General features: G+C 43.9%; 1 protein-coding gene across 4 annotated transcripts; it reads left to right on the top strand.

Moving 5' to 3' along the window:
• The first annotated feature begins 506 nt into the window (after window positions 1-506).
• On the top strand, window positions 507-17,893 carry ampd2b (adenosine monophosphate deaminase 2b). 4 transcript variants are annotated; one of them, XM_030368407.1, is made up of 19 exons: window positions 507-1,074; window positions 1,229-1,414; window positions 9,469-9,593; window positions 9,723-9,853; window positions 10,033-10,101; window positions 10,204-10,306; window positions 10,757-10,934; window positions 11,337-11,484; window positions 11,760-11,849; window positions 12,053-12,182; window positions 12,454-12,648; window positions 12,768-12,899; window positions 13,028-13,191; window positions 13,542-13,668; window positions 14,129-14,292; window positions 14,928-15,048; window positions 15,158-15,331; window positions 16,067-16,177; window positions 16,559-17,893. In XM_030368407.1, exons 2-19 carry the CDS (start codon window positions 1,303-1,305, stop codon window positions 16,769-16,771), a joined length of 2,487 nt encoding a protein of 828 aa, XP_030224267.1. In that variant the 5' UTR covers window positions 507-1,074; window positions 1,229-1,302; the 3' UTR covers window positions 16,772-17,893. The 4 variants fall into 4 exon arrangements, with proteins under 4 accessions (XP_030224267.1, XP_030224276.1, XP_030224284.1 ...); XM_030368416.1 differs by lacking the exons at window positions 507-1,074; window positions 1,229-1,414 and adding an exon at window positions 4,879-5,023; XM_030368424.1 differs by lacking the exons at window positions 507-1,074; window positions 1,229-1,414 and adding an exon at window positions 5,541-5,777.
• Window positions 17,894-19,169: the final 1,276 nt, after the last annotated feature.

Raw genomic sequence — 19,169 nt, forward strand, 5'->3', positions numbered from 1 at the left:
GTGTAAGCCTATTGTTTGAAGCAGCCATAGACGCACTTGGTTTTGTCCGGTTTTACTATGACTTCTGTCTTTACAACTGAGAAATATGCTCGATCTGAATGAATACAAAATGCCAGAGCTCAGACCTTTTTGATGTTAAAAACAAAGTAGCCTACAATACACAAAGTCATCCCATGCTTGGATTAGATATGGGGGTTTATACTTAGTTATTGGAACAAGGTTATCCCTATGCCCATTACTTTGAGACACATGTAGGGATGTGGTTGACTTCTAAAAGTATCCTGCTTCATCAATAGTCTCTCTCTCTCTCTCTCTCTCTCTCTCTCTCTCTCTCTCTCTCTCTCTCTCTCTCTCTCTCTCTCTCTCTCTCTCTCTCTCTCTCTCTCTCTCTCTCTCTCTCTCTCTCTCTCTCTCTCTCTCTCTCTCTCTCTCTCTCTCTCTCTCTCTCTCTCTCTCTCTCTCTCTCTCTCTCTCTCTCTCTCTCTCTCTCTCTCTCTCTCTTCCCCCACATCTCAGTGTCCACAGTAGTCCCTCAGCCACACAGCTTACAGCACATTAAAGGCTTCCTAATGTTACAAAGTTCCCTACACCAAAACCCCTCCGTACTGGTGACGGCACATTCTTTACATTTCCGTTCCACGTGTCAGGTATTAATGCTGTGATCGACCCTAAAGATATATTCCCCCAGCGGCATGCGCGGATTTGTGGTTGCCATGGTAACAGGGCAGCCCATAAGATGTCTGTCAGTGGGATGGTCATTGTGTGTGTGTGTGTGTGTGTGTGTGTGTGTGTGTGTGTGTGTGTGTGTGTGTGTGTGTGTGTGTGTGTGTGTGTGTGTGACTAACGTAACGCCATCACTGCAGTTAAGGAAGGGGGAGTATTAGGGGGCGGAGCTTCAGTCACTGCAGCATGAGAATGGATACTCATGCAGCCAAACACACTGGAGCTCCCTCCTCCTTACACGTACCACACACACCCGCACACATACACACACTCATACCCACACACACACATGCACACACACAGCCCAACGTCAAAGAGCAATGAAGCCAGGCTCGCAGCATTTCTACTAGTGTGAGCATCACATTCAACACTCTCCACCTCCTATGTCGCTCACCTGTTTTGTTATTGTCTATCTCTCTTCTCCCCCCTCTGCTTTCCTCTCTCTGTATATTTAGCCGTTTTACCTCCCATCCTCTTCCTCCCTCTCATCTCCCTCTCTCATTAGCCTGCCGTCACTCCATCAAGTGCATCTCTCACAGACACAGCCTCTCCACGCTGAGCTGAACCGTAGCAGGCATCATGTCCTCCAGCGTGTCCCCCCCAGGGACTGGCACCGCACCCGGGTCCAAGAGCAAGCAACCCCAGTCCCCCTTCAGGAAGAGGGGCAGCCTGCAGTACAATGCCAGCCCGGGTAAGTCCACGGAATCCTCCCTATTGCAATCAGAGGAACAGATGATGTTTGCAGTCACATGATTCAGGCAACAACTTTGCGCCGTAGTGATTTCGTGGGGGACTGCTGTCTGTGAGTCTTTTTTTTTTTCTCTCCTTTTATAATTGTAATTATTCAACCTTTGTAATGAAATTAAATATTTGTGAAGCGAGATTTGACTAAGCCAACTAAAAGGGAGAGAAAACTGTGGTATTAATACCCAGCCGCCAACCACAGAGGAAAAGTGTTTGTTTAGGGAGATGCGTATGTGACCTGTTGATCAGCCAGGTACAGCAGTGGTACCCCAGTACAGCGTTTTAACAGCATATTGTACAATTCTGGCTTGTTGCACACGATTCTAGCATATTATTTTTTGTATTCATTAATTTTTTCATCATTTATTTATCCATTCATTTTCATAGATATATCTTCCTTTTGCACAAAGGAGATGAAGCTGCTGAATATATACATGCATACAATCATTGAACCATCAGAAATGTGTTGATTATGAAACTGATCGCCAAATGCAGAATTTTCTTCTTTGAATCACCCCTTTTATTGAAAGGTGGGTCTAACTTCACTTCAACATTGAATGCATTTATACGAGCTGTCTTTAATGTATAGACAAAGCTTTGAATAGATGCATTGTTTGAAAGAATGTCAATACAGCAGCGATTTACAACCGTCCCCGATCGAATACACAGGTTGGGGAATCCAGTACGTGCATCCAATATTAATGTTATGCAAATACTCCTGCTATTTTTCTTAAGTAATTAATGTCAGATGAAATATAAAAAGCATTAGATCAATCAAAACTACAGTACCTATTAAATCGGTGGAAGGGCATGTTTCCTAGAGCAAATATAATTCTTCCATCGTGGAGGAAGGAGATGTGACATTTCTTTGTACTGAAAATGGAATTGCAAAAAAATGTTGTTGATGCGCCAAAGATTTTCTCCTCGGGAAATATTTTCAGTCTCTCTCACTCACTCACTCTCCCACTCTCTCACTCTCTCACACACGCTCTTTCTCCATTGCTCTTCCTAAATTACCCATAATTACCCCTCACAGCTGACAGCCATGATTGCAGTACAACTGCATTAGGACTGTAGTACGGGACAGCCACATACTGGTGACTCCCCCACTGCTCAGCCTCTAACCCTGACGGTTAGGAAGATAAATGTGAGAGAGAGAGAGAGAGAGAGAGAGAGAGAGAGAGAGAGAGAGAGAGAGAGAGAGAGAGAGAGAGAGAGAGAGAGAGAGAGAGAGAGAGAGAGAGAGAGAGAGAGAGAGAGAGAGAGAGAGAGAGAGAGAGAGAGAGAGAGAGAGAGAGAGAGAGAGAGAGAGAGAGAGAGGCTCTGTGTTTGTAGATGTGCACAGAATCACTGGCGTAATGTGAAAATGCTATCACGGTTGAAGCACTACAACAAACAGCTGGTGACTCATGGGTGGTTTACCAGGGCAGTGATGGAGGGCTAGCCAAGGGGAATCTGTCCCTACAGAGCGTGGGTTCACTGAGACTTATTGTGGTTGTCGGAGTCTACTGAGTCATACTCTGTGATGGTTGAATTGGATTAATTGTAGTGTAATTATCGACTGTGTGGAATCCAATCCTTTGTGGACCAGAGAATCGGATTGCTGTTCTTATCAGTGATGACTTTGGTGACATTTCGATATGTTTGTGTATTAGCTCTGGTTTTTACTTCATTCATCTTCTTAAATGTGCAGTGTGTTAAGTGACACCTTGCAGAACGGATTTAGCTGAAATGGAATATAATATATCTAAATATTTTTTGATGAGTGTATAAAATAAAGAAAAATATGAGCTGGTATGATGGTATATAGTAACTTTGCTATTATTCAGAGTTGTACAAGAGGATATACATTTTAACATATAAGATACATTGAGATGCCCTGAAACAGGAACACAAATACTCAGTTCTAGTCCCATGTTGTGGGACATGTTTGTTTATCACAGCTCGCTCTATTAATGGTCATATAAGTGAAGGTGAAAGGTATGGCCCTGGTGGCTGTAGCGAGGTATCGTCAGCTTTCTGCTCTGTCTTTTCCTGCAACAGCAACAGGATTGCTGTGCATGCTGCTCTTGCAACACGTTTGCTTGTCGGGATTCAGTCAAATCTGGGGCGCAATACTGTGCTTGGCCAAGGGAGGGAGCCTGGTCTAAGTGAATATAGTGAGTTTGATGAATGAAGGTCTCCAGGCAGGCATGGTGGAAAGCATCTGGGATCGGCTCTGGATTCGCCAGGATGATTTGATCACTTCACTTAGCTGTCTCTGTAACCTTTTTTCTTGTCATTTTGAGCAAAGTTATAGCTGATACCGAGAGATACCATTTTTATTTTGTTGATTTCTTTGAAACACTTTTCTTCCAGGTTTTGTAAGTTAGATAATTGATTTCTCAGTACGCTGGTTTATTAACATGTCATACACCTACTTGAAACGCTATTTACCATGTTAATAAAAACATCTATACTTTACTAAGATCAAAATATAAAAACATCTACACTGGTCAGTGGTCCATGACCTCTTTATATTTGTATATTTACAATTGCATAATAGATTAAACCTCATATTCTTCACACATGTTGCACATTTGGTAATTGATTGAGTCGAGAGTGAATCATCTTCAGATAAGGTATGCAATGTTTGGATAAGAACAAAGGCAAACTGGAATTGGGGGAAAACAAACATATCCTTTAATACCATAAAATGAACATTGACCTGAGGCTCTGTTGATTTGATAATGTATTACAGCCCAGGCTCTGTCCAGGACCAATTACCTGACCAAATCACTGTGTCTGTTCTATGGACCCACATGACTGGGTCTGTCCTGCTCTTAAACTACATCAAACGCCATCCAAATGAGAAGAAATGTTTATTATAATTGTTGTGACCACTGAACCAGTGTCTCCTCTTCTATATATATATATATATATATATATATATATATATATATATATATATATATTTCCTTTCTTTTTACGTAATAAGCTCAGTTCAACGGAACAAAGTTTGGAAGTGTAAACATTTAACCTTGCTTTTTCTTTTGCTATTGTGAAACGAATACCCGAGCAGAGTACATGTGTCGAAACACCAGAAAAAAGCTCTAATATTTGAACATTGGGAACAAACGTGTCCAGTCCAAATACATTTTAGTTGAAATATTGAACCTCTGTTAAAACGTTTTGCAGCTGCATGTGGACATTACAATCCGAGAGGAGGGCAAGTGGGAACGCTCTGCAGAGATATTGTTGAGAGGGACACCAGCATGTTGCCCTTAGCGACACACAGGAGTTGCAATCGCAGGAGTTGCAAAGAGCAAACAACAGGCTATGTAGCGGACGATTCACATCCACAGTATAATGCACATTCCCCCCCCCCCTGCCCCCATCTGTCTGCCCCACTTGGTACATTCCGGATGGATGTCAGAGCCATTTAAATGAGCCGAATCAGCTGCAGAGGCGCTATAGAGCGGCGACAGCTGGCCTGAACCAGGAAGCATCCGGAGGGCTAGGCAGCAAAACACTGGGCTGTGAAGGGGAGTGCATGGACCCACTGCACCGTCTCCATGTATGTATGACAGGGATAGATTAATGCAGCGGCTTCCGCTGTTCATCTGTGTGTGTGTGTGTTCGGTGTGTGTGTGTGTGACTGTCTGTTGTGGGACGATGCGCAGAGGTCTTTCTTTCTTTTCGTCTCCTTGCGGCACCTCCTCTTCATCCTTCACTCCTCATCATGTCCACTTTTCTGGACAGCAGATGTCACCCTGAGCTCTCTCTCTCTCTCTCTCTCTCTCTCTCTCTCTCTCTCTCTCTCTCTCTCTCTCTCTCTCTCTCTCTCTCTCTCTCTCTCTCTCTCTCTCTCTCTCTCTCTCTCTCTCTCTCTCTCTCTCTCTCTCTCTCTCTCTCTCTCTCTCTCTCTCTCTCTCTCTCTCTCTCTCTCTCTCTCTCTCTCTCTCTCTCTCTCTCTCTCTCTCTCTCTCTCTCTCTCTCTCTCTGGGCAGTAAAGTACGCTCTACCACCCCCCATCCCATGGTAAACAAAAACGCATCTGTCCTCAAGTGATATTCTTCATTGTATAAAGGAGGTTATTTGTAGACATGTTTACATTGTAGAGCTTTGTTGTGCTGAGAGAGCCAGCCGGGGATTTAGCCTGGGAGCCTCAGTTTATATAATTCGATTTCTACTTCATTTTTACTACTACTACTATTATAACTACTACTACTATTCTGAGTACTACTTTCCTACTACTATTGGATATCTCTTATTAATTGTTGAGGAATAACATTCTACTCAAGTTCCTAAAACAACAAAGCTCAATTAGGTTAAGTAGATCTTTATGTTTGTGTTTCAGATGGTGATGATGAACACACTCTTTGTTTCATGGTTCTGTGTGATGGGGACAAAAGACATACATACGTAAAGATGCGGGTTGATTGGCATTGACCCGTTGCTGCAATACATCAACGTCGCTGCCATATTTGAGAGGCCAAGGCTGGCCGATGAATACGGTTAAAAGGGATAGTTTTTCCTGGATTGAAACATTTGCATTTGTCAAACAACTTCAATGAGCATTTTTTTTATTCATGTTAAATCATATTAGTTTATATTGTATATACCAATCGTTTTTCCTTTTCCTTCTTTTTCATGCCACATAGATCATAAACACTTGAATAAAAACAACCGATTGAAATTGGTTGACAAATGTAAACGTTATAGTGCCTTTTATCTGGAAAAAAGCACAGCTCCCCCGTTTGCTGGTATTTGATAACAGGCCTTGTCTTGCCCTCTCCAATATGGCGGGGACGTAGACGTACGAACCAAGGCCAATGCGGCGTCTATGTTCATGGCCTTTGTCACCCACCTCAACAAGGAATCATTTTTAAATCCAGACAAAACAAAATAGTTGTTGTTGTGGTTTAATACTGATTATGATGCTAAACATAATCTTATACTGAATGATGGACACCAGTATGGAATTGCCAAATCTTTAAAAGAAAATGGCACATTGAAGTCCAACCACCTACCCAAATGAATGGTAAAATATGATGATGAATAATCACAAACGTAAAGCTCACCATGTGTCAGGGTGTTTGCATTAGGGCTGTCAAATGACCTTGAATAAGCCAACTATAATCATTTATATCATTGAGCCCCTTTCTCACTTTTTTCACCAAGAGCGTCCAGAATAGCAAATCAAACAATGTCATGCTAGGTCATGAAGAGTGTGCCGAAATCAAAGGGTCACTGTCATTCGTTTTGTGTTGGCACAGTGCAAGCTAAAGTCCTGGTTGAGTGCCCGCTCCTGTAGCTCCTGGCCAATGTGAAATAATTGTCCCAACTTACATCCAATTTTGGTGTTAAATGCTTTTTTTTAACAGTTTAAGTTGGGATGAATAGGCGTTTTGATGTCAAAACTGTGGGGATTCATGGATATCTTTGACTGATTGTACGTCAAGGATTGGTTGCTGCTACTGATTGTTCATAGCACTATGAATGAATCCTCTTGAGCACAAAAAAGTTATGGAAAAATCCCTAGAAAATCCCTGGACAATTATAAACTGAAAAGACTGAGAACCATGATTGTGTGTGTGTGTGTGTGTGTGTGTGTGTGTGTGTGTGTGTGTGTGTGTGTGTGTGTGTGTGTGTGTGTGTGTGTGTGTGTGTGTGTGTGTGTGTGTGTGTGTGTGTGTGTGTCAGAACACAACATCTAACAAGGGTGAAATTGAGTAAACAAGCCAGTCTGTTGACACCCTGGCTGCCCTCTCTGACCCCTCATTGATGGGTATTATCTTCCTCTTGTTCTCCACAACACCCCTACTGTATCATGTTGGAGTCAGACAGCGAGCTCCACAGCATTATGCATCGCAATGAAATATACATGCAGAAAGACTCGCCTGCTTTAACATGACACTCTGTGATCGGTTGCTAAGGTCTCGGGGACGGTTGTTTTCGTTAGCCAGCTGTCCGTGGGGAGAACAGGGTGTATGTACTGTATTCTATGTATCAAGGACCTTAAGGACTTGCCAGTGCCATGATCTTTTAATCTGGGGCAACAAGGCATCACAGTTGACAGGCTATTAGGCTACACTCCTACATCATCACAGCACATCGCCGTTCTTCCCCTCAGATCAGCCATAGGACCCCTCTGACACGGCGGTCCTTCATCTGTTCTGCAGACGAGATGCTTGACGTCTGTGGAGCATCTTGTTGTTGTGTTGTCTCCTCACTCACCATGGGGGATGTGTGAGATTATGTAACGTTAGCTGCAGCGCGCCAAATATAGACACCATCAGGGGGATTATCTCCAGGCCTGGGGGGGCTCTGCTTGGCTAGGCTCGGTCCAGCTTGGATGTTTTTTTCCGGTGGGGCGGGTTGGTGGGGGGGGGGCGATCCTCCTCTCCCCTCCCATGCCCCCTTCTAATAAAGTCAGTGAGATGTAACCCCGTGACCACACCACTGTTACCTCACAGTACAGTGCACAAGACAGGGCCGCTCGCTTGGACACAAGCCTTTCTCCACCTCCTCCCGTCGCTAGCATGGTTGAGTATATATTGGCTAGGGTCGCTCCTCTGTACAGCAACTAACCTCATCCAAACACCAACTCTGAGTCAAGGCTTTGTGTATGAGAAATACAGTGAAGCAGGTCAGTGGTCTTCCACATACTATTGTTCACAACTCAATCAGTTTCGATGAGTACATTTGAAATATAGAGAGGATTCGTATGCGGTAGAGTTGTGGAAGAATGTTTTTCCCTAGCCCTGCTAAGACTGTATCAAATAATATTGCTAAGTGTTCACCGGTACAGTAGAAGCATTGCGTGTCTGTGTGGGTTGAGTAGGAGGTGTTGATTGGGTGGTGTTGGACAGGAGGTGATAAGCATGTGGTGCGTAGCATAAAAAGCATTTTTACTCTTTTATTTTCCACGTGGCAGTGTTGACTGTGTTTAACTGCATGAGAGTTTGTGTTTCCGTGAAGAAAGGCCATCTATATCACCTGTATGTGACTAGCTCCGGTGCTCATTCATATCCTAAACGCAGCCCCATCAGAAGACGCTAAACACATTAAGGCAAGGCAAGGCAACTTTATTTATTCACACTTTTCATACACGAGGCAAACTCAAAGTGCTTCACATAGAAAAATGGTCACACAATAAAAGGAAATAATAAATAAAATAGATGAATAAAGACAGTAAAGAAAACAATCATTAAGATGATTGTATTCAATTTCCCCCCGGCGGATGTTAGAGAAAGAGGGAGACATATTTTGTCTAGCAGAGCAAAGCCGGTAGGAAGCAGACCCACAGACATCTACCATGCGGAGGATGAAATATTCATAGGGGCATTCAGAGGCAGGTGTGCAGTTGGACAGCAAAAGATTAATGAGCACCTACGGGTGTCAAAATAGACCCCTGGGGGAAGCAGCGTGAATTGAACGCCCCCGGTTGGATCTGTTTTTGGGCAAGGGGTTCCTTTCTATGTCCCTATAGCCCTCCCTGCCACTTAAGGCATCCGTCTACAGTCTCCCTCAGCGTAAGCCTACTCTACTGTTTCCGTTCTGTTATTTTGCATGATAACTTGTTTCAGTCCTGCAGAGGCACTGGCACGAATAGCCGTATATGTGTTGATGGTCTCTAGACTTTAAGAGCCCATTGTTTCTTGATAGCAGCTTAGTTCGGACCCTCCACTCGCGCCTAACTCGGATCAGCCTTCGGCTGGACGGGAGAAGATGAAGGACGTCATTCAGGCAGAACAAAACAGGACTTGTTGGGGTGGTGGTTGACCGGTGGTTGATCTTAAACTCTGTTTCAACCGAAACCATACACACCTGTCTATTTATTTGCATAGGAAAATGTATGGTTTGGCTGCAAAGATATCCTCATCATATCACATCATGATACAATGGTCTCGACGCCATTTCATCCCATTTCATCCCATTTCAAATTTGAATACGAGTCCGTATTCTAAACAGCCTACTTGTTTTTCTTATGGAAATTGTTTCACTCTCTTTCCCCAGTTGAGCTTCGCGGCGCACGTCACCTCCTCACTTCCCAGCATTCGTTGCCGGGAATCCCAGTGGCCCTAAAGCAGCCCATTGACCTTCGCACATCCATGGACGGAAAATACAAAGAGATCGCGGAGGTCAGCGCTTCACAGAATACACATCTCAGCTCACTCACTTAACATGTATCCCCATGTGGATCTGTGTTGTGTTTGAATGCTGTGCGTTTCCTAGTGGATGTTTATTTTGGGTGTACATGTGTTTCTCAGGAGCTGTTCTCCCGCAGCCTAGCTGAGAGCGAGATGCGGAGCGCGCCCTACGAGTTCCCCGAGGACAGCCCCATCGAGCAGCTGGAGGAGCGACGCCAGCGCCTGGAGAGACAGATCAGCCAGGATGTCAAGTGAGCCCCGCAGGAGAGCGCCCAGTCCAACATTAACCCTGGGGGGCTTTGTGTGGGACAATCTCAGCTACTTGAGATTGTTCCAAATTATGAATGGGAAATGTACATGTGCGTGTGCGTGTGTGTTTGTGTGTATGAGTGACTGATAACCACATCACCCTGGATCTCTTGTTCCCCAGGTTCGAGCCAGATATTTTGCTGCGAGCGAAACAGGAATTCATGAAAACAGACAGCGCTACAGATCTAGAGTAAGTGAGGGGCTGAACGCGGTCACTGCCTCTCACCTCATCAGCTGAACATATTGACTGATCTTCGCACATCATGGAGCTTTGGAATATCTCTTCTGTCAGATATTTGAAGGACGAGGACCAGGCGAGTTACTATCTGGAGAGAGAGCTGATTCCTGAGAGGGAGTACCAGAGAGTCTCCATTTCCGGGGAGGAGAAATGCGGGGTGAGTTACGGCTGCTGAAGCTCCAGTAGCATGGCTGCATTAAAGCACTGCTCTTGTGTACTACATTTGTATCATATATATTTATATTATATTCATACATTGGTCTTTCACTCTATCTCTTATTCTTCTGTTCCATCCTCCTCATCTTACGTCTTCTTCTTCTTTTTCTCTTCCTACCTCTTCTTCTTCTTCTCATCCTACCTCTTCGTGTTCTTTTTCTTCTTCTTCTTCTTCTTCTTCTTCTTCTTCTTCTTCTTCTTCTTCTCATCCTACCTCTTCTTCTTCTTCTCCTTCTTCTCCTTCTCCTCCTACTTCTTCTTCTTCTCCACCTACCTTTTCTTATAACCACTATTTTCCTCCTACTTCTTCTTCTTCTCCACCTACCTCTTCTTATTACCACTATTTTCCTCCTACTACTTCTTCTTCTCCAAATCCTCCCTCTCTGTATAGGTGCCCTTCACAGATCTGCTGGATGCAGCCAAGTGTGTGGTGAAGGCTCTGTTCATCAGGGAGAAGTACATGGGCGAGTCTCTGCAGAGCTTCTGCCCGACCACCGCCCGCTACCTGCAGGAGCTGAGTGACCGGCCCCTGGGGGCCTGCGATGAGGACGTCCCAGAAACCACTGCTGGTAGCTTAACACAGACTTGCACGCGCGCACACACACACACATACGCGCACACGCACACGCACACATGCACACATGCATCAGCACAAGCATGAAGGCACGCACAAGTACGCATACAACTCAGCGAACGAGATCTAGAGATCTAGTATTGGTGAATCAAGTCTAATCACATGCAAACAAACAACTTAGACACTCAAGACATCCCGCACCAGTTAATTTCAAAGACTCCACATCTCACTGGAAACCAAACTGGGTCTCGACAATAATAAACGTCTGTTCTCTCAGTGCATGACTTCCAGGCAGTGGTCACAGATTTAGCGGCGTATGTGTTGCCCACTCAAGACGCCCTTGGGGACAAACACATCCATGTTGGCCTGATCCCTGATTCTGTCCTCTCCTCTTAAGACCCCACTCACATGCACCCGGAACCCGGTTCCAAAACCCACCCCTACGAGAAACAACACCTGGCCGCCATGCCCCCGGACGCTGGCTACGGCTGCCAGATGGTCGATGGGGTGGTGCACGTGTTCACCTCCCAAAGCACCATGGACACGTGAGGCCAAGAACTACCCCACACACCACTGCCCACTTCACTGCTCACTAGGGTGGGGCAAGGCAAACACACACTGTTTGCCACACACAAGAATTGAGATCTGACTAATAATTGTTTGATAACTGTGTGTTTTGCTTGTTATTTTTCTTCCGCCTTTCTATACAACTCCTAATGTTTTTAAGGTGTTGACGTAGAACAAATTGATATTTAAGGCTCTTCGACTTTGAAGTACACACCAAATTAAATTTCGGCTTCTGGTGTTTGGGTTTATCCAGGAGCACAGAGCTTGACCTGCCCTATACGGACCTGCGAGAATACATTGCTGATATGAACATGATGATGGCCCTCATCATCAACGGCCCAGTGTGAGTTACGTACATAATGAACACGGTCATTTGTGTCAATTTGTGTATTATGTGTACATAATTAGGCCCTAATATATCGTACATTCCGAAAATCTGTGCAACACTCGGGAACACAATTTATCAAATCATTATAAAAACTGTTGAGGGGATGAGGTTGAAATTGGTTGACCTGAATTTCCGGCTCTTGTTCCTTACGGAGGCAGAAAATCCTTTTGCTATCGCCGTCTGCAATACCTGAGCTCCAAGTTCCAGATGCACATCCTGCTGAACGAGATGAAGGAGCTGGCGGAACAGAAGAAAGTCCCGCACCGAGACTTCTACAACATCCGCAAGGTGAGCGAGCCCCCGGAAACCCCGCCTCTACACTTTTTGAAACCGGATCTTCTGTGTAAAGATTTAGCAAAGAAAGAGCAACGTTTTTAGAATTGTTTAATGTTTAAAGTTATAACAAAAAACTAAATAAATGTGTCAGTTCTATTTGTAAATGTTAAATAACATACTTCCATAAAGACGGGGCTATGAAGAGGATAATGATGTGATGTGCTGATAAATTTATAGAAAATCTCACGGATGAGGTTTTCCTTCCCCATGCGTTTGTCTTCAGGTGGACACGCACATCCACGCCTCGTCCTGCATGAACCAGAAGCACCTGCTGCGCTTCATCAAGCGGGCCATGAAGAAGTTCCCCAAGGAGATCGTCCACGTGGAACAGGGCCGCGGCCAGACCCTCATGGAGGTCTTCGACAGCATGAACCTCACCGCCTTCGACCTGAGCGTCGACACGCTGGACATGCACGCTGTACGGCCGGCGGCTCCATCCCGATGATGAAAGATGTTATTTATCACAGCTTGCTGGAATCTAGTGTCTGAGTGACCCTCTTTGTCGGCTAAACTATTTTTTTTGTGTTTCCTTTTTAGGACCGCAACACTTTCCATCGTTTTGACAAATTCAACGCCAAGTACAACCCTATCGGCGAGTCCATCCTGAGGGAGATCTTCATAAAAACAGACAATCACGTGGAGGGGAAATACTTCGGTCACATCATAAAGGTGCTCTTCAAATTGACCATAATGCACCCCGACGCCTAAAACATGTAATCCTACACGCTTGCCAATAGCATGGGTTTGACGGTACACTGGCGCCATCTTCTGACTCCAACCTGATACTACGCCTTCAGGAGGTAATGGCTGACCTGGAGGAGAGCAAGTACCAGAACGTGGAGCTCAGGCTGTCCATCTATGGCCGGTGCAGAGACGAGTGGGACAAGCTGGCCAAGTGGGCGGTCATGCACCACGTCTACTCAGACAATGTGCGCTGGCTTGTGCAAGTACCGAGACTCTTGTAAGATGTCTACATTTAATGCAATACATTTAACTATATTACCACACCAAATGTCATCTAGATAATTACATGAGATTAAAGTGAATTAAATGCTATTACATACATATTTGCCTACATATGTACACACATACATGCAATATACATTTTTGATGTTTGAAAATGGAATATTGATTTGTTTACAAATTGGCCTTACTGAAAAGCAGTTTCTTCATTTGCTTTTTGCACCTACTTTAGGATCTTTTTCTCCTATTTTTCTCCTTTACTATTTGAATATGTTTGAACAATCTCAAGGTACCAAATTGCCTGGATGTTATAATAAAAAAGCGATTTTCTGCCCCTCTCTTCCAAAGTGATGTCTACCATACCAAGAAGCAGCTGTCCAGCTTTCAGGAGATGTTGGAGAACATCTTCATGCCCCTGTTTGAGGTCACCGTCCACCCAGGCAGCCACCCTGAGTTACACCTCTTCCTACAGCATGTAAGTGCTTCTCTTTTGTTTATCCAGAACGCATTAAAAACCTCATTCAAATGCGCAGTGTTTGGCAGATCTCATTATAAGGTTAAAAACCTTTTACTGTATCCAACTACAAAAAGATTAATGAAGTGTGACAGATGCCAAACACTCCCTGGCCTTTACATCATAGAGTCTGTTTCATGCTGTTGCCATGGAAACATAACATGAAGAGCAGAGTGTGTGCGTGTGTGTCTGTGTGGAATTCAACACGTTCGGCGAATTGGTTCATAAACGGCAACGTGTTGTTTAGGCCTACCGCGATTATGTGCATGTTGTGTTATTCCAAAGCATTGCATGTATGTAAATATGAGTTTCCCATTGCAACAAATACAATTACAATTCCTTTGATAATTTAATCTATTTTTTTAATTTACATTTAATTAATTCTGATCGTGTATTATTGTTCCTGGGTTGGTCTTTGCAGGTGGTGGGCTTCGACAGCGTGGATGACGAATCCAAGCCTGAGCAGCACATCTTTAACCTGGACAGCCCGCTCCCAGCTAGCTGGACAGGGGAGGAAAACCCCCCCTACTCATACTACCTCTACTATACCTACGCCAACATGACCGTGCTCAATCACCTGCGCAGGTATGGCCCTCAACACCTGGACGGATCACCGTATGTTGTGACAAATCCTGGATGTTTATGCCGAAAGAAATCCAACTTCATGTATTGATCTTAGGATATGATGGGAAATGCGTGTCAAAGCAGTACAGCACAGTCATAACAAATACACATGTGTGGAAGCTCAGGAGGAAGAGCAGTTTCACTTTTAACCAGAAGGTCGCTAGTTCGATCCCCGATCCCCGAGTGTCGAGGGGTCCCTGAGCAAGACACTTAACCCCAACTGCTCCCGACTAGCTGGCTGTCGCCTTGCATGATTGACTCCGCCGTCGTGTGTACGAATTTCAATTAAATTCAATTCAATTTTATTTGCATAGCCCTTAATCACCATTACAGTCTCAAAGGGCTTAACAGGCCAAATATTCATGAACCGTTGTAAGTCGCTCAGGATAAAAGCGTCTGCCAAATGTCCTAAATGTAAATGTAAATTTAAAGAATATGCAACAATATAAGACACAATATGCATAGTAAAAAAAAAATCTGCACTTTGCTAAAAGTGTCATCTAGAATTTCGTGTAGAGTTTGGGTCGAGAAGTGTGCATTCCCATTGCATATGAGTGCACTAACACCCGGGGTGCGTATGTGTTGACGACGCCCAGGCAACGTGGGTTCAACACCTTCGTGCTGCGTCCCCACTGCGGAGAGGCAGGACCGATCCACCACCTGGTGTCTGGCTTCATGCTGTCAGAGAACATCTCCCACGGCCTGCTGCTGAGGAAGGTAACCACGCTTTCATACTCGATGAAACGGAAACACATGGATCCAACATGTGCAGTATCATGTGAACACAGACTCACGGTTAACTCAGGACTCATGCCCCTGTGTCCAGGCTCCCGTCCTGCAGTACCTGTACTACCTGGCCCAGGTCGGCATCGCCATGTCCCCCCTCAGCAACAACAGCCTGTTCCTCAGCTACCACCGCAACCCCCTCCTGGAGTACCTGTCGCGGGGCCTGCCGGTCTCCCTGTCCACAGACGACCCCCTGCAGTTCCACTTCACCAAGGTCAGACCCCCTCCCTGGCCGTGGTGCAAGAAACACTGTCCATTTTATTTATCAGTAACTGTAATGGTATCCTCATAGTCTGCTTCGTAAGCCAAAAGCTTATGGAGTGTGAACTAGAGAACTAGAATCCTATTGTTTTAACCCATTGTGTATCACCTACTGAAATGGGATCATCATCAGTGTTTCCCCCATAAAATGTCTTAGTCAAGGTAGTCAAGGAGCAGGGGGGGGGGGGGGGGGCACGACCATTGTTGTAACAGTATTACTGATGCATTATTGATCTTTATTTTTTACACCTGATGGAAGTATGTTTTCTTTCCCTACGAGTTTTCTACTTTGTTAATGCATAATAATTAAAAAATATTTATTAATATATTATTATTATATTATATTATATATATATATATATTTTTATATACATTGGTAGTCAAGGCGGGGCCCTATTGTTGTTATGGCGGCCGCCTTAACAACACAGTACTGGGGGAAACACTGATAATAATTTGCTTCTGAAGCCCAAAGTGAGCTCATACTGAGCACAACTTCTCCTCAAGAGCTAGAATCATATTGTATTAACATAGTTAAGCACACAGACCGGAAATCTAGCGTGGCTGCATTTTCTCAAATTCAGACACAAACAAAAACATTGTATCCCAGCCGGGTCGCCGTCACCTGGTCCCTGTTAACCCAGTGTTCCCCGATGTGTTTCCCTCTTATCTTTGCATGTCTGCGGTGCAGGAGCCTCTTATGGAGGAGTACAGCATTGCGGCCCAAGTGTGGAAGCTGAGCTCCTGCGACATGTGTGAGCTGGCCAGGAACAGTGTGTTGATGAGTGGCTTCTCCCACAAGGTGAACCCACGCAAAATGAAAAAAATTCCCTGCAGGAATTCCCCGTATAGTAAATGATTGAACAATTCTAGACAATTTTGTTTGGGGAAAAGCTTCCACTCCACAATTAGAATGTGTTTATTTATTGTGTGATATGTCTTGTTCCTATGTTAATGATTTTACCTAGACCGCAAATGATATTACATTAGGGGATATTGCTGTTTATGACTTTATCCTGCAAGGAAGTCCCTTTTTAAGTCTTAATCCACTGAACGGCAGATGGTTTCCATGGATAATCGTGTATGTCTTCAGAAGATTATGTTTTGATTATCTTGGATTTGGTCTATATAATATATCCTCATGGATTAATTAATTTGGCTAATTGGATGTTGTGTCCATTAGGTGAAGAGCAACTGGCTGGGCCCATACTTTGGGAAGGAGGGCCGCGAAGGGAACGACATCAGACGGACCAACGTGCCTGACATCCGCGTGGCCTACCGATACGAGACCATGTGTGAGGAGCTCAACCTGATCATTCAGGCCATCCGCACAGACCAGCTGGAGACCATCGAAGAAGAGGCCTGTCTGACTATGAAGGACGACAGGAATCACTAGATGCTTCCAAGAAACATCATTACGAATCAAGTCAAGCCCTTCTATTTTTACATTGGGACCAAGTCAGAATTTGAACACAAATCAAAAAACTTTTGAAACCAGAAGTGATGGTGAATTAATTAAAAAGCAGAAATGCATTACTAGGAGACTGTGAGTTACCATGGCTTAGCAATGTGAAAGGGGCCCTGTTATGGCCTGTTTTAAGGGTCTGCACTATCCGAAGTGTTTAACGTTCTATTATTGTTGTGATTGTTGTGGTTCAAGAGTTCCTTTTGTATTCACTGTACTCAGTGTGTTTATTCATGTGGCCATATTCTTTTAATTTCTCCGTCCGCTAGTCTGTATATCACGTCATTTCTTTTTGCACAGCATGAACGAGAGCAACTCTTAAGATATTGTTATCAACATTGACCATGTCGACTTCCAATCCTCATATTAGCGGATAGCAGTGAGGCATTACTCCTTTCTGTGAAGTGCTGTATTGTGCATTGCAGTATCATACCAGGCTGTTATTGTGGGTGTGTGAAATCATCAATGCATTCACCTTAATGCACGTATGTAAGGCTGATTTGAATTCATACTTGCATAACCATGGGAACCGGATCATTAACCACAACACTGCCATGTGACAGGCCTCAGCGACATCACTCCACAGCCCCACCCTACAGGTTTATATCTATTTAGTTGTTTCTGTAATGTTCTTTGGCCCATCCAGTGTTTTCCAGTGGGGTGATAAATTGACGTGATGTTGTAACTCTGTCAATGCATGGCCCCTTTGTTTGAAAAAGGGGCATGGTAACTATGTCTACCTTTACTTAACCTGGCTTTATTTTGACATTATTTGATCAAAACAAGTCAAGCATACATGGCTGAAAGCTGTGAATCATTAACTGTGCTGGATCTAAGAACGCTAAATTCACAAGGAGAAAAAAGCTATTAGCAACTTGAACCTGATCATGCTGTTGATGTTGTCTATCGGCTTCCATGGCTATATATTATTAGCCATGAAAAATAGACTAAGGACCTCCTTGCATTGGTCCATTGTGATAAGTTCACTAAAGTGTAGTACACTGATCTCCATGTCAAAAGGTGATTAAAAAACATAGTTATTGCTACAGTTGACCAATTGAAGGAGTTTAAATATTGCTAAAATACTTGGATGCAAAGGTTGGGAATATTTGTATAGATTTGACATTAAGCTAAATACATACAGACAGCGCTATCCATGGTTTGATCTGTATCCATCAATGCAAGTTTAGGTCATAGTATGGCAAGCCGAATTGTCATTTACTAACTAAGTTTGACTAGACGGAATTAACATTGTAGATATCAACAACTTCTTTCTGACTAGTCGTAATATCATTTTGAATAGTTGGAATTTTCATTCAAGATATCTGTAATGTAATTGTGACTTGTCGAAACGACAGATAGAGATAGGACTATCTGTAATTCAGTTTTGACTAGGCGAAACTGAATTACAGACGTCACGGAAAAAGACATTCAACTCGTCACACATCTTAAATGACAATTGACGATATCTGTAATTTAGTTTTGTATGGCAAGCCGAATTGTCATTAACTATGTTTGACTATCCGGAATTAACATTGTAGATATCAACAACTTCTTTTTTGACTAGTCAGGACTCAGAACATAGAAAACAACGAAGAACTTAAAAAAAAAAAAAAATAACATAATTTAAAAATAACAGTTAACATGAGTAAGAAGGACATATCAAAAATTTCCCAAACTGTCGACAACGGAGGTCAAATGTTTATGTAGACTCTGTTGTCTTGTCCCCTGGATGGGGACATCCTTTTTACAGGGCAAGAATCTTTCATATATTTTTTTAACAGCTTGGCCCCCACCTCTGAGGGGTGGTCTGTGAGGAAACGCTTATAATGGGTTGACTTGGCCAAGAGGGTGGGACTACTAGTGGTGGACACGGGGTAGCGTTGAGGGTGGGCCAGCGACAGCAGCATGGGCTATCTGCCTAGCAGGTAGGATGTGTTAGATGGAGGAGCCAGCGATGAGGGGACTGGCTCATGGAATGCAGAAAAGAATATACGAGCCGAATTCTACTTTTATTGTTTATTGGTATTATTGGTCATTTTTCGAGGCGCAATACAGCCCACCTCTATAGCCAGTACTATGGCAGGGCATGTGCCAAGTGTGGCAACGCACATGGCCTCGCGCCTGGTTTTCAATCAATCTTTTCTTTATTTTAATAGAGGCAACAGAAAAAGAGTGTGGCCCCTTCACCAAAAAGGGATTCATACTTTGCAGTCACGTGACTACCATGGCTACCTGGAGGACAACAAACGCAGGCAAAATAGCGACGAATAGCGGCCAGCCAAGGGAATTGCAGCCTTGCAGATTTCCAATAGGCCTACTACAATCA

The sequence above is a fragment of the Gadus morhua genome, chromosome 1, assembly GCF_902167405.1.
Source record: "Gadus morhua chromosome 1, gadMor3.0, whole genome shotgun sequence".
Lineage (NCBI taxonomy): Eukaryota > Metazoa > Chordata > Actinopteri > Gadiformes > Gadidae > Gadus > Gadus morhua.